We start from the raw sequence: 15,052 nt of genomic DNA, 5'->3' as shown, positions 1-15,052 counted from the left end.
ACTTTTGCGCATGCAAGAAAATGTCCATCCCCCTCCCTCTCTTCAGGGGATAGAAAGCCCAAATGAATTTTTCAGATATTTTGACCCTTTTTGTGTCTGTTTTTTTTTTTTTTCGTTTGCTCACACACCTTATGCTCCCCCCTTAAATGCCATGCCTCTTACTCACCCCCACCAACACCGATTGAGCCATGATGATTGAATGCGTTGTGTATATCCCTTTGCCTTTCCGCGCCCCCACCCCCCTTTTTTGCCAGACCAACCTGAGAAGATGAAGAAAAGAAGGTAAGAACAGAAAAAAACAAGGATACCATTTTTTTTTCACTGTCTCTTTGTCGTCCCGATGATGTGCTTGCTCAGTGTCTTTCGAGGCGACTACCCCCATCGATCACCCTCCCTCTCAGCCTCGAGCCTGCGCATCCTCTCTTCTTCATCGCCGCCGCTGACGGCTTCACTGCGACGCGAAGCCGCGGCAGACGTTGTTGACGACGTGGTACGCCGACCCTTACGTGAGCCCGAGTCGTCGCCGCCGTCGTCAGCCCCTCGGTTGCGCTTCCAGCCGGCCATGCCCATGCCCGCCATACGCTGGGCTTCCTTGAGCAGACGCTCACGGTCGCGGGCCTCACGCTCGAGGGTGTGAGGGTCCTTGGCTGCGGCGCTGTCGGCTCGGGAGCCTCGAGGGCCAGAGGGGGCTTTGGAGTCGCGCTCGTTGGGCGTGTCACCTGCGTCTGTCGAGTGGCGTCTGCTGCTGTACCTAGAGTCGGCGTCTCGATCGCGTTCTCGGTCTCTGTCCTTGTCCCTGTCACGGTCGCGTCGGTCTCTATCCCTCTCGCGGTGGCGATCCTTTCGGTCCTTGCGGTCCTTGTCGCTGCGTTCTCTGTCCTTGTCACGGCGTCGTTCGCGATCGTAGTCTCTATCACGGTGAGAGGAGCGATGACTGGACTTTTTGCGATCATAGTCGTCCCTGTCCTTGTCCTTGTCACGATCTCTCCTCTTGTCAGAGTCTCTATCGCGGCGGCTTCGGTGACTCGACCGTTTGGATTCTGCTGGTGAGGTTGAGCGGGCCCGATCGGCATATCTGTCATCCTTGTCCTTGGATCGTGAGGGCTCCTCGTCATCGTAGTAGTGACGGCGGCTGCTCTTGTGTTTCTTACGGCGAGAGTCATCGTCAAAGCCGTCGCCCTCGACCGACTCTGAGCGGTGGCGTCTACGTCGACGGGAGCTTCTATGCCCCCGGCTGCGGCTTCGGCTCCTGCTGGCGGTTCGGGATCCCGATCCCGTGTGGTCTTGGTCGCGGTCATCATAGTCCTTGTTGTCGCGTCTGTCATAGTCCCGAGATCGGTCCTTGCTGTGATCACGGCGGGAGTCGCGATCCTTGTCTCTGTCACGCGCGCCCTCACGACCTGGCCCGGGAGAACTACTCCTTGACCGGCCCCGGTCGGCTGGGCTGTCCCGGACAGGAGGTGTTGGCTTAGATGGGGCATCACCCCCAACCTGGTATCCTCTTGCTCGTAGATTGTGAAGGCTCGTGTTGGGCAGTCCTTGTCTCATAGCCTTGGGGCCCGTGGGTGCGTTAATAGGAACATCTGGAGCTGGAACAACTGGCCGGGGGGCGGCAGGACCGTTGTGCTGGGCCACGTCCGGTGCTGAAGAGGCATCGGTAGCTTCAGTGCCTATAGCCTCACGGGATGCGTCCTGATGTCCAGAGTTGGAGGCCTCGACCCCATCAGCCACCCCCTCTCCCTGATGGTCATCAGGCTGTTGTCCATCTGCCGACTCGTTCTGTCCGTTCTGCTGCTGCTCTTGGGCTTGAGGGTTGGATCCGTACTGGGAAAACTGTCCTTGGTCCTGGTAGTTGTTGTTGCTGTTGGCGTTGCCTCCAAGCTGCTGGTAACCTCCACGGCCGTAACCCCCGTAGTATCCTCGTCCGCGGCCTCGACCACGTCCGAAGTTGTTGCGGCGATAGTCATTGAAGTGACCGTAATTACCTTGATTGTATCCTGTCTGGAATCCTGAGTTAAAGCTCCCAAAATCACCAGTTCCCATGCCAGGACCACTTTGATTGTAATTATTCTGGTCGAAATTCCACGACTGTGAACCGTTCCAGTTATTATTGGAGCCTTGGCCAAATCCACCTCCAAAGCCCCCCATGCCGTTCATGCCCATGCCTTGAAAGCCACCGTTCATGTACATGTTCTGCATCGTCATCGGGTCCATGCCCATGCCTGGCATGCCTGTGAGGGAGAGTTAGCATTTGAATCACCAGCAGTTACCTGAGGACAACATACCCATCATGGGGAACCCGCCAAACGAGTTCGGAGCCATGCCGTTCTGCATGGCCATCATCATCTGCATCTGGTTGAAGTCGCCAGACCCAGAAAAGTTGCCGTTGGTCGTTCCGTTCATCGTCTCGCCGTCGGCGTTTTCTTGATCGTCGTCATTCTCATCGTCGCCTTGGTCGCCCTCACCATCACCATCTTTCTGTACAATGGCCTGCTCGTTAGAGTTATCAGGAGCTACGTCATTGTTGCTGTCACCCGCAACTGGCGCGTCTTCGGCATCACCCGCTCTGTCTTGAGGAGGATGCTGAGCAGCAGAGTCATGGTCGTGAGCAACCTCCTAATTCATAATTAGCTGATGAATCTAATGAACAAGTCATGACACTGATTTACCTCGTCTGCAGGCTGAGCCGGTGCGGCGACATCAGATTCGCTGGGCGCAGAAACTGCTTCGCCCGTTGGCGCGTCGCCTCCCGAGACCTGCTCAGTCGGCGCCTCGATCGCAGGGGCTTCTGGGACCGGTAGCGACTGTTTTGGCGGCTCAACAGGAGTCACGGGCTCCGATTCTTTGCCTTCCTTGGCCCGGCTGGCCTCGCGCTTCTTCTCGGCGGTGCGCAGAAACACTCTGATGGTGGTTCGAAGCGACTTATTGGGGCTGCAGTCCTCGGCGGACAAGGGGGAATGTTCGCAGACGGGACATGAGGCCGGAAGATTCGATTGACCTTGCGCGCAAAGTTAGCGGTGATTCTCTTTCTCGATCGAGTTTTCTGCACGCACATGTTTCGCAGATGGCCTGCTCGCAGCATGGCAGTCGGTAGGCATTCACGGCCAGCTTGCTACAGATAGCGCATCGAAGCTTGATTGGAATGTCGTCGGGGGCGAGGGAGCTGCAAGGAACGTGTCAGTTCGCGGACTAGAAACACAGCGAGCGCCGTGTAACATACCGGATCAGCTCCGCCTGAGCCTCTGTGATTGTCGACGCCATACTGATCGCTTCGTATTTTCCTTGGGGCGCTTTCCAACTCCTGAGCCACGGGCAAAGCCTAAGACAACAGAGGGGACGTCATGGAGAGGAGTCGGGTCGCTTCGATTAGGTAGGAGGGAGAGAAGGATGTTCAGGCAGAGATGCAGGAGGGCGTCCGATGTCTCTCTGGTGCGAGGGGGATCACGTCGGCGGTTGGGCGCGGCGGGGATAAACGGCAATTCAGGTGGAAAGAAATGATTGGTAAGAGACGGAACAGAGCAGAACCTGTTTGCCTCTTGACGCAAACGCCAGCGGTCACCGGCTGGGCTAGATATTGTACAGTACTGTAGAGGAGGAGAAATCGTTCGCCGGCCTGGGCACAAAAAGAGTGGGACCCGGAGAGCAAACGCGACTGGAGTCACACGCAGCGCACCTGGTCACGTGACGGCCACTATTGGTCTGTGAAGCCTCTCATGGTATGAGTTGTTAATATGAGTATCAGCCATCTTTAGCTTCACGTGAAATAAGAATAACCTTGATTCAAGCTTTGATTCATCCAAAGTAGAAAGAGCTGATCAACTCCTCACCCCAACCAACATCCATCCTGATTAACCGCTATTGATGTTGATTTGATCTGATCTGATCATGGGCGAGCAAGCGTCCATTAAAGCCACGACAAAAACCTTGCTGCTAGAGAGTAACAAGAAACACATTCAACTCCCAGATGCTCCTCTTGGCATCAGTCCCAGGCAACCGGCTCGCAGGAAAAGGGCAGAACAGAATACCGTACAATACCAAAACACTTTGTCTGCACCTTAGTCGTCCACCCCGCCGTCATAAAGCCCTTCTAACAAGCGCAACTGTCCTTGGCAGCGGCATCCTTGGGGCCTCCCAGGTTCACCCTTTGCTCCTCTCCTCCCCTGCTGGCCGCGCCGCTCGTTGCGCCAGCTCCCCTCGCACTCTTCAACGACGTCTCGGGTATCGCATTCGCGATGGCGGTGAACACCTCGGTGACGTTGTGGCCGCTCTTTGCGCTGGTCTCGAAAAACAACAAGCTCTCCTCCTCAGCATACGACTGAGCCTCTTCCGTCGAGACCTTGCGAGCGTCTCCAGAGTCCTCTCCGTCATCGCCGTTCTGGCTGTCGCCGGCAGCGCCGGAGTCGCCCGTCAGATCCAACTTGTTGCCCACCAATGCGATAACGATGCCGGGCGAAGCTTGTCGTTGCAGCTCGGCGACCCAGTGCTTGGCCTTGATGAGAGACGTGGGCTTGGTGAGATCGTAGACGACGAGGGCGGCTTGGGCGTTTCGGTAGTACATGGGAGCCAGCGAGGCAAAGCGCTCCTGACCGGCGGTATCCCAGATCTCAAACTTGATTGTCCGTGTCGGGAGGTTGCACTTTTGAGTCAAGAAGGCCGCTGAGAGGTTGCTAGGTCAGCGACAAAGTGAATCCAGAGGAGCGGGCTGATGCATACCACCAATAGTAGGCTCCTTGTTTTCTTGAAAATCATTATTGACGAATCGCAAAACCAGGGATGACTATCGCAGAGCTCAATTAGCACGTCGAACAGATGGTTTGCCATAAGCAAGCTCGTGAAGCCGCACCTTTCCGACGGCTGCTTCGCCCAGGAGCACCAGCTTTACGCTGCTGCTCGGCTTGGGAGCGTTGGCAGAATCGGCCATTATCGCGGGATCGCTCGGAGATGAGGCCGGATGGGCTGGGTTGTTGATGTTTGAGCAGGAAAGCGGTAGAGAATGATCGCCGAAAGCGGACACGTATGGGAAAAGCGATATCGAAGGCAAAAGTAATCGGTCGCTCAGGTTTAAATGATAGTTGCCTGGGCGGAGGTGGTGGTCACGACGTCAGTGTATGTAGGTATGGACGAGAGAGGCTGTGGCAGCGGTAGCGGTAGCGGTAGCGGCAGAGGCAGCACAGGTACTTTTAGTGGCGGTGGTTGGTTGCGATGACGAGGCCGCTCCTGCCAGGAAAAGCTGTAGTACGTACCGGCTACCTCTGGCGCACCTGCCACTTGAACCAGCCTGTCTCTGCAGCCCGGTAACAGAGCAGCCCGCCCATTGGCTAAGCGGCCTTGTTAGCGGTGATTTAGGGGTTGTTCTGGGCAGGCAGGTGGGCTGCAGAAAAAAAGCTGCTGACCTAAGGGTGCTCGACATAAATACTTGGACAATCTTAGTGCACTATCAGCAGTGATATGAGCACTTTATTTAGTCTTAGGCTGTTCTCGTCTGGCTATTTTACGCGAATGGCCTTCACGCGGGGCACTCGGCGCAAAATAGTTCTGCCGATGTCGACCGCCAAAATTTCAGGTGCTAGCCCAAGCAAGAAAAAAAAGTTGAGCACCCAGGTACGAGGGAGCTCTCATTGGGGCAGGTCCATGTGGAAATAGAGTCTTTGCGATTCATACCATCTCTCTTTTTTCACTCCCACACGCGCAACCCCAAACGAGGCCTGAAAGACCAATCATTCGCCATTGAAACGAATCAATCATGGGGAAAGCCACTGAGGACCCCCAGCGCGCCAAGCGCAACCTCCTCGACGATAGCGACTCGGACTCTGATGATGGAGGGGCCGCTGTCGCTGCGCCTGGTTTCAAGGTGAACGAGGAATTCGCCCGCCGATTCGAGCACAACAAGAAGCGAGAGGAGAGGCAAAGGTTGGAGGAGAAGTTTAAGAAGACGGGCAAGAAGCCGTCTGGCGACGACGATGGTGGCGACTCTTCCTCCTCGGACGAGGAGGAAGATGAGGATGGCTTCCTGGCCACCGAAGACCTCGATGCGCAGATCTCAGCCACCCTCCAGGCCATTCGAAACAAGGACCCCAAAGTCTACGACAAGGAGGTCTCATTCTACAAGCCTGATGACCCTGCCGAGACCGGCGACAAGGACAAGAAGGAGAAGCCTGTCTACCTACGAGACTACCACCGAGAAAAACTCTTGCGAGGCGATACTGGTGCTGATGAGGAGGATGAGGATGTCCCCATGACCTACAACCAAGAGCAGGATGCTTTGAAAAAGTCAATTGTGGCTGAGATGCATGCTGCCGCTGACAGCGACGGGTCCGACGACGACGAAGATGATGGCTTCTTGAAGCGAAAAGAGCCAGCCAAGGTGGACTCGAACGGACTTCACCCCTCCCGAAAAGCAGCCGCCCAGATCACCGATGTCGATATCGCTAATGCTGACAAGAACCCCGAGACCTTCCTGTCAAATTTCATGAGTGCCCGCGCCTGGGTCCCCCCTGATGGTTCTAACTGGAAGGCCTTCGAGTCTGATGAGGGAGAAGACGATGATCGTGCCGACGAGTTTGAGCAGGCATACAACCTGCGGTTTGAGGACCCCGAGAAGAGCAACGAGTTCCTTCGATCGTATGCTCGAGATGTCGCTGCCGCCAAGTCGGTGAGACGCGAGGAGAAGAGTGGTCGAAAGCGTCAGCGTGAGCTCGAGCGCGAGCGCAAGGAAGCTGAGAAGCAGGAGCGGCGTGAGGAGAAGGCTCGTCTACGGAAGCTAAAGCTTGAAGAGGCCCAGGAGAAGCTGCGCAAGATCAAGCATGCAGCGGGCAACGCGGGCAAGGACCTTACCGAAGAGGACTGGATGAAGTTCCTCGATGATGCATGGGAGAACGACAAGTGGGAAGAGGAGATGCAGAAGCGGTTCGGCGAGGAATACTATGCCCAGAACGATGATGTTCCTGTATCTGACGACGAAGAGGGGGAAGAGGGTGAGGATGGTGAAAAGAAGAAGAAGAAGAAACATCCCAAGAAGCCCAAGTGGGATGACGATATCGACATCAAGGACCTTATCCCTGACTTTGAGGATGATGAAGGGAAGCCCAATATTAGTCTCAGTGACGTTGAGAACGATGCCGCTGAGGGTGAGGAGGAAGACGAGGAGGATGAGGACGGCCGACCGTCCAAGAAGCGCAAGACAGATCACAAGAAAGCCCGCAAGGAGGCTCAGAAGCAAGCCCGTCAAGAGCGTGCCAAGCTTGAGGCTCTCGTCGACTCCAAGCTCGAGCTGTCCAACCACGACCTCCTCAACAAGCCGACCCACGCCCCCTTCCGCTACCGCGAGACCTCGCCGCAGTCCTTTGGCATGACGGCCCGCGACATCCTCCTCGCTCCCTCGGATGCGGCTCTCAACGAGTACGCCGGCCTCAAGAAGCTCGCCACCTTCCGCGACGAGGAGAAGAAGCGCAAGGACCGGAAGCGCTTCGGCAAGAAGGCTCGCCTTCGGCAGTGGCGCCGTGAGATCTTTGGCAAGCAGTTTGAGCGTTCTGGTCCTACTTATGGCTTCGAGCGTATGGTGTCTGCTGAGGATGGCGAAGCCGCTGGTACCGTCATCGAGCCCAAGGCTGAAAAGGACAGCAACGTCGTCGGCGATGTGGGCGAGAGGAAGAAGAAGCGAAAGAGGTCCAAAGGCAAGAAGGGCGCTGCTGCCGAAGCAGAGGCATGAAAGGGGGGGCTTTAGGGACTTTTTGAGCGAGATACCACTACGCTATCATTGTCACGGTCGGGCGTTCCATGTTGTATATGTTTGGTTCCGTATAGAAGGTTTAGTTTAGTTATATCTGAGAGAGAGAAAAAAGTATCTTGTTTTGTCTTGATCATGCAAGACTTTTCCCTTCATGTGAAGTTATAGTATCGATTATAGGTAGTTATAGTGTCCCTCCAACTCGGACCTTCATTCCACATTACACATCTACTGATGCAAAATCGAGTATTACAAAAACAGTAACATAGGTTAATAGAAGCATGTGGTGGTATCTCAAATGCTGTAAAGACCTTTTCCTCCCCAGCCATGACATGGATGCCCAACATGTTCGCCTTGCAAGTTTCAAACAAGCCTGCCTATCCCAAGATATGCCTTGATAGTTGACCCCTACCGCCGTCTTGTCCTCTGCCGTGATATCCCAAGTTATACCAACACGCCCCATCTCCAACATCGCCATCTTCAAAGAGATCCATGTGCTGTCACGGACTAGCACCTCCGGCGGGTGAACTTGTGCAGCCGCGAAGACCTCCGGGAATACCCCGATACCCGGGCCAAACACTCTGGCAGCCCCTCCTAGGGGCCCTGTTGCTGTAGCCCACTCAAGGGATTTGGCGTCGCCAAGCCGCTACCTCCACTGAACATTCCTGCAAACGGATCACCGCCACCCATGTTGAAGCCAGAGTCTCGCCCCATCTCAGGCGGCTCCATGTTGAATGGCATAAACCACGCCGAAGATGCTTCCGCTCCGCCCATGACACCTGCTCCATCAACGAGGCCTGGTGCTTGCCCGTTCATGCCAGTCTTGACACTCGATCGTCGACTCTGTACGCCTCCGTCAGGCTGAGCACCTGCAGCGAGGGTGTCCCAGTCGATGCCCATCATGTCCTGTCCGCTCGTCAAGCCGGCCGAAGTATCCATCGAATACCCTCCAAAGACGAGCTGTCGGTCGAGCGGGTTGATAGCGCCGTTACCCTGCCCGAAGTTCATAGTGAGGAGTTCGGGAGGGAAGAACGTTGGCATGTGCGAGTGGTGCGCAAAAGACGCCATGTTGGCTGGGCTCATCGGTGACATGGCATTGCTAAAGGCTGGATTTTGCGAATTCGGCACAGTGAGAGGACTGAAACTGGATGGACCGCTCGTTTGCATGGCCATGACATCCGAGAATCTGCGCTGCTGTTGAGCTCCAACCCCTGAAGCAACCTCAGCATCTGCGCTTTGCATCGAATCAAGCTGCTGGCCCGCCTGACCAGGGGCACCAGTTTGCTTCTTTGAACCAGGCTTTCGCTTGACAGCTGCACCGCGGGGATTGTCTTTGTTTTCGTTGCTCTGCTGCGTTGGAAGAGTAGAGAAATACTCTTCCACAGACTGCAACTCAGGCTTGGCCTCGAGCACCCCATCAGCTCCGTTGTCTTTCCTCTTGTGAGTAGCAGGATCCATAAACTCGGCATCGGAAAGACCGTGCGGGTAGCGGTTGAACCAGTCTCCGTACTGAAGGAAGGATGATTGTGCAGCACGTTCCTGGGCCGTTGTGCCAGCTCTCGTCGCATCTAGGGCGTTTCGGTACTGAGTACGGACGTCCTCGACCATCCAGTGGAACATGCCCCAGTACTTCTTCATCCTGTGAAGATATTTGACATTCGTGGTTAGATTGGCTTCAGCTGTTGGCTGCATGGAAGGGTTACGAGAGATGATGCCGAGAATGTGGACTGTGGTTGAAGAGAAAGCACAGTATCCAGCGAACGGGGCCGAGACAAAACATCGCGACTGTTCTGCTTCCCGGAAAATATCGGATATCCGGTTGGCAGCACCGAATGTTCTCTTGCTTGCCTCGGAGAAGAAGTCGTCGTGCGCCCCTTGCTGCATCCTCGACGGCATAGCTGCTCGGCTCATGAACAGAATGTTGTGCTGCAAGCAAACATGCATGAACAGGAACTGGCTTGCTGTATTCTCCGTCTTCTGGACTTCCAGGTTCTCAGGGGAGTACTTGAGCGACGCGGGCAAACCAGCCTCGAGACCTTGCACGTCACCCAGGAGCTTTGCGTATTGTGATTCCTTATCCCAGATAGGATGAGGGTCTGCCTCCTTACCCCCTTGGCTGAGGTAGGTGATGATTCTTCCCCACAAGGCAATGGCCCGGATCAGATAGGCGGGCACTCCCATGTTTTCTCGAGTATCGGCAAGCTGTCCGTCGTCTGGTGATACAGGCTCAAGTACCCGACCATCCAGCATTTCGGTAGGTGCCGGCATGTCGAATTGGAAGTACTTTTCTTTCACCGGCAACGGGATCTGAATCGTCTCTTCTCGAATGAACGTGGGCCGGTCTGTGCCTGATGAATTGAAGCGGTCCATGAGGAAGCAGGCCCACATGATGCGTCGTCGAATCTCCCGATCGATGAAGCTGAGCTGCGTCTTCTGCCCATTGCGGCCTGCAGGGTCGTATTCCAAATCCTTGTGCAGCTGGAGCGCGAAGGCCATGCGGATGGCCTGTCCACCGAGAGCCCAGCTACGGCCTCCTTGGCACGTTCCGAATTCGTGCAGACCTAGAATAAGCAGGCATGTCAATATGGTGAGATTTGGCCACTCATATCGTCTGGTACAAATGTCTCGCGCGTGTGATGCCCACTCCTCGCCGCGTAGGAACTCGGGTCCTGACGAGCTGATCTGCGGATTGGATGTGAAGCGAGCAGCGATGGCGCAGACCGAGAGAACCAGGACAGGAGGCAATGTGCCGTTTCTAAGAACAGTTAGATGGGCCCAAACTCAAGTCATATCTATCAATACGCACTTGAGTTTTCTCATATAGCTCGGTTTGTGAAGGAGATGATAAGACTGTCCATAGATGTTATCGAAGAAGACCTCTGCTAGATGCTCCTGGATTTCCTTGGAAGGGAGTGCGTCGGAACCTTCATGTTGCAGCTTGGTCTCTTCGTTCTCCTGAACTTGCAAAGTGCTAGGTCTGTCATCGCCTGCAATCTTTGACTTTGAAGGTGCCTTTGCCCACGCCTCCAGATCGGGACCGAATGCTTCCTCGGCACCACGCTTTTTGGTGGATTTGGCCGAAGGAAGGGTCCCTGGAATTGCAGGTTTGACGACGGCACGAGTGACAGACGCGGTTGCTTCTTGCTCTGATTTTGGGATGACCTTGATGATGCGTTCTTCCATACGCTTTAGTCGCTTGTCCAGCATGGCCATGTAATCTGTTCGCGGCGCAGCCTTTCGAGTTGTGACCTTGTAGACACACGGGATGCGCGAACGCAGACAGTGCTTGCAGGCGGGTTTCTCTCCCGAGCAGCGAATCTTCTTGCGGCGGCATGCGATGCAGGCGAGCGGGAGGCGTTTACGCTCCTTGCCCGCCTTGGTCTTGAGTTCGCTCCATGCAGGCGCAGCATCGGCCTTATCCTCCTTAGGTTTACCACCAAGATCTGTGCCGTCTGCGCGGTTCCGAGAAGCCAATCCGAACTCATCGGTAACTGAGTCGTCGAGAGCGTTGGATACAGGTGATGTCCTATCCGGTGCAGCGTCGGATCCCTCCATGCTCTGGCTCCGGTGGGCCGCGGGGATGGCGCCGAATGGCAGCCCATTTGGTGGAATAGTAGACATGGACTGGTGCTGCGGGAACGCAGTTGGCGACTGGGAGGTGTTTGCGTGGTCTGCCAAGGGAACGAGGGAGGGCTGGTCGGGAAGGCCTTGATAAGCAAATGCAAAGTCGTCGAAGCGCGAGGCGTCCATCAAGGCGGCGTGAGAGGGTGACGGGACGGGGTGTAAGTCAGAGGCGTCGCGATAGAGCTGTGAACCGGCATCGAAGGGCTGCTGAGCATGATGAGAGTCCGAAACGCCGCGGCCGGATGACATTTCTCTGCCGACGGCGACGCGGGCCTCAAGAGGCCGAATATCCGGTGCTAGTGTCCGGTTTTAATAGAGCAAGATCGGGAGTGGCGGAGGAGGGAGCAGCAGCAACAGAACGGGGCGGGAGGTGGCGGGGAAGGGAGTCGAGGAGAGGGCGCTCTGGTTGTGCAGCGCCTTCATAAGGAGGTTGCAGGCACAGCTATCGTGCGGTTTGGACGGGTGCGGCGCAAGAGCGTTGACGTGACCTGAGGTCGTCCGGGGAGCTTATGGGGAAGCGACGGGTATGTACTCAGCGGCTCCCCGCACTGGAGCTGGGGCGGCGACAGGCTGCGCCCCTGCTGGCGCAGAGGATGAGCAAGCAGAAGAGAGTTTGGATCAGCGAGAGGTCGAAGCCGGGCAATGTGAATCGATTCGGGGTGCCAGGCGAGGATTCGTCGAGGAGAATTGGAGGCGATTGCGCGGGCAGGAGCAGCGAGGTCGTTGTCTGAAAGATGGAGGAGGGAAAACCGGAGGAGAGTTGTCGACCAGGCTCCTAGGGTGGAAGAGATTGAGTCCTGGAAGCTGGGGGTTTAAGGCCCGGATGGGTGGAGACATGGCCGAGAGAAATCAAAAGCAGCGATCACGATAGGTTGTCGCGCACGGCCCCGGCGTGCGACTGTGGGGTAGAGAAACGCCTGCAGTCGTTTTGGCGTCGCTGAGCGTCGACGTGAAGGCCTTTTTTCCTCTGCAGTCGGGGGGGGGGAGACAAGGAGGTGGTGGAGCCAACGACGACGGGCGCGGTGGAGGCGGGTAGCCCATGGGATGGGATGTGGATGGGTGTAAGAGTAAGAGTAGACCTCGGTCGGGTCCCCTAGGGGTGACGTGCGCTGGTCTCGTCTGGTCCGGTCTGGCTGGTCTGGAGTGTGTTTGAGCCGGTAGGTACTAGAGTACCTAACTGTGCGGGTGCAGTGTAGTGTGAACGTGATTAGCACGAACTGGTGCCCAAAGGGTGGGATGTCCTGTTGATGCGTCCATCGTTGGGTGACAGAGTGACGATCTTGGGCATTGCATTGATTGCATTACGGTGATGAATGATTCATGCATGGCATTGGAATGGAAAGATGAAGTTGAAATAAAGATATCTGGAATATAAACGAATATCAACGTTCAGCTCCTTCCTCGCCTTGGAAGCCGCAAACAACGGGCAAGAACTCCAACCGAGGAAGGCACCTCCGTGTCGGCCCCGACATCGCACATCACTCAGGCATCGCGCCGGGACTGGGGACTGGGGGGCACGGCACTACGAATTGATCGACAACAGTGCCAATGGATGGATGCATTGGGAACCTTGCAGGGCTCTGAAGCCTCGAATGCATGATGCAGAGTATTTCAATTATTGTTTTAAAGTGCAATTTGTCAAGATGTGAAGTTGCCTCTTGTTCTCTCTCTCTACCTGAGACCTCTGAAGGTACATTCAAGCTTCCCATGTCTCATCCGTCAACACATTCTTCAACAACTACCACAGCTCACCATCCAATCTCAACACTCCCTGGTCCTTCGCAGGTGTCAATCTTGCAAAAAAGTTTCCTCCACTGAGACACGGCGGCAAGATAACGCAGCCAAGGGTCCTTGCAACCACATATCCCTGGCAGGGGGAGACACACACACACACACACTCAATGGAAAAAGCAAGGCCCCATCACCCATGTACGCTGCCTCAGCTAGATCCCGCACTAGGCTCTGCGTCGGAAGGAAAAAGTATTAATAAAAAAAGAGGGCGAGGCTACTGTAATCAATCAATCAGTGCCGATTCTGCCAGGACGCGGCCACGATGTCACGTTTTGCTGTCTTCGCGCCCGTTGATGAAGTTTATTCTACCCCTTGCCTCGGCAGCGTTTTGAGCCAACCTCATCTCATCTGTACTCCTTAGTTACAGGAAACTAATTAACTGACAGGTAAATTATAAAACTCAAGTTATATATATAGAAAAAGAATCAGTCATCCGAGGCTATGTATTCAACGGACCGGCCGTCGTCGACTGCATACGTGATCCGCTCACTCACATCTGCAGACGCCAATCGACCAAGACGGGACGGAACAAGGAGGGAGGCGCCTCTTGCACAACCAGGGGTATACTATGTACGGCTCTGAAACCCATGCATACACGGCAAGTCCCGAAGCCGTGAGTGCCTATGCCGGGATATACAAGTCTGATACTACACTGGCCCTGACTGGGCTTCAGAAACGTCGACGACGAATCAAGAGCTGGCTCCAATCTGGCTCATACAGTCAAAGGGACGCTTCGTCTTAGATGAACCACCCACCAGGAACAAGTCAGGCTGTCGACGAAAATGCATGGATGCTGGCTGACCTGGGCCTCAAAACATAAAAGCAAGGACGACGAAACTTCTGGGCATGGATCCCCGGTCCAAGCAAAAGTTCCCTTCCTCGTAACTAACCTGGATCACTTTTCCAACATACTAGCTACAGCAGCCTCCTAGGGCTGGTGACGATGGGATGGGCGCCTTGAAGGGGCCCGCGATCATCGAGCTGTTGGTTCAGGCAACTTGAGAAATCTGGCCGACGATCGAGTCTAGAACCTCGCGCGGGGAGGGGACGTCATTTACCCCTTGCGAGCAAGCCAACTACAGCGTTACAGCGCAGTCGGATGCACCCAAGTCCTCTGTTACTGTCTGTAATATCTTGCTCGTTTGCCCACAAGGGTCACGCTGCAACGCAACCCGGTCTGCGTGTTTGCGCAGCACACTCGATCAAAATAGAGGCGAAGAAGAAAGGATGCCACGACGCGTAGCAAGCAACCGCAGCAGAGGGGGGAGAAGAAACGCGTGTCGTAGGAGGCGTAGTGAGGATCCAGACGTCAAGCCCTACGGCACGGCACTCTCGGTATAATTAAAAAGAGCCCAGCCAGAATGCTACATGACTAGTTCAAACCTTCTTCACTCGGGCGCGAGATAGGGCTGCTTCTCACGGGCTTACGCGAGCCTCGTTAATGCGGTGATGAGCTCTGGCCATGGTCATGCGCTCTCGAGTATTGATGAGATTGCACCATCGTGTTCGTCCGCCCCGTGGTTCATGAGGCACCCCCGTCTACCCTATCCTCATTGAGCATGGCCTCGAGTTTCCCAGATCCAACTAGTAATTACGTAGTCCAGTTCATGGAAGAGAAAATACGCGATGTTTCATACCTGCCCACCCCCCTGGCTAGACAGACATTGCGAACGAACCTCTACTGTCTCGCTCGCGTCCCGTCCATCCCTGAGACAGAGACAACCTGCTCCCTTCTGGAAGGTATCACAGGCTAGTATTTCAAATCACAGCATTCCAGGCCCAATTTGTAATTACACAACCTTCAGCGCCCTCGGTCCGTTTCGATCCTCGTCCGATCGCTCGTTACATCCATGAAACCCTGCCTTGAGGGGGGAGGCCCGTTTCACAACGTGGACTGCGATTGACTTCTCA

At 55.4% G+C, this 15,052-nt stretch overlaps 4 protein-coding genes across 4 annotated transcripts; 1 reads left to right on the top strand and 3 right to left on the bottom strand.

Annotated features, from left to right (window-relative positions):
- Nucleotides 1-372: 372 nt before the first annotated feature.
- Nucleotides 373-3,261, bottom strand: MRS44_010272 (uncharacterized protein; the record flags this gene model as incomplete). The annotated part of the gene is made up of 5 exons (XM_046276477.2): nt 373-2,231; nt 2,286-2,616; nt 2,670-2,998; nt 3,054-3,163; nt 3,221-3,261. The coding sequence occupies 5 exons, from the start codon at nt 3,259-3,261 to the stop codon at nt 373-375; spliced, it is 2,670 nt and encodes an 889-aa protein (XP_046131286.1).
- An 826-nt stretch (nt 3,262-4,087) lies between these two features.
- Nucleotides 4,088-4,921, bottom strand: MRS44_010271 (uncharacterized protein; the record flags this gene model as incomplete). Its single annotated transcript, XM_065620055.1, has 3 exons — nt 4,088-4,656; nt 4,714-4,737; nt 4,801-4,921. 3 exons carry the CDS (start codon nt 4,919-4,921, stop codon nt 4,088-4,090), a joined length of 714 nt encoding a protein of 237 aa, XP_065476244.1.
- An 822-nt stretch (nt 4,922-5,743) lies between these two features.
- MRS44_010270 (uncharacterized protein) lies at nt 5,744-7,708 on the top strand (the record flags this gene model as incomplete). The annotated part of the gene is made up of 1 exon (XM_046276480.2): nt 5,744-7,708. The coding sequence occupies one exon, from the start codon at nt 5,744-5,746 to the stop codon at nt 7,706-7,708; it is 1,965 nt and encodes a 654-aa protein (XP_046131288.1).
- Nucleotides 7,709-8,320: 612 nt separating this feature from the next.
- On the bottom strand, nt 8,321-12,638 carry MRS44_010269 (uncharacterized protein; the record flags this gene model as incomplete). Its single annotated transcript, XM_065620054.1, has 5 exons — nt 8,321-10,481; nt 10,533-11,646; nt 11,883-12,147; nt 12,217-12,527; nt 12,569-12,638. 5 exons carry the CDS (start codon nt 12,636-12,638, stop codon nt 8,321-8,323), a joined length of 3,921 nt encoding a protein of 1,306 aa, XP_065476243.1.
- Nucleotides 12,639-15,052: the final 2,414 nt, after the last annotated feature.

Source organism: Fusarium solani (genome assembly GCF_023522795.1).
Source record: "Fusarium solani strain SB1 chromosome Unknown bctg00000006, whole genome shotgun sequence".
Lineage (NCBI taxonomy): Eukaryota > Fungi > Ascomycota > Sordariomycetes > Hypocreales > Nectriaceae > Fusarium > Fusarium solani.
The sequence above is the reverse complement of the archived record's forward strand: the minus strand, read 5'-3'. Positions and strand labels throughout refer to the sequence as shown.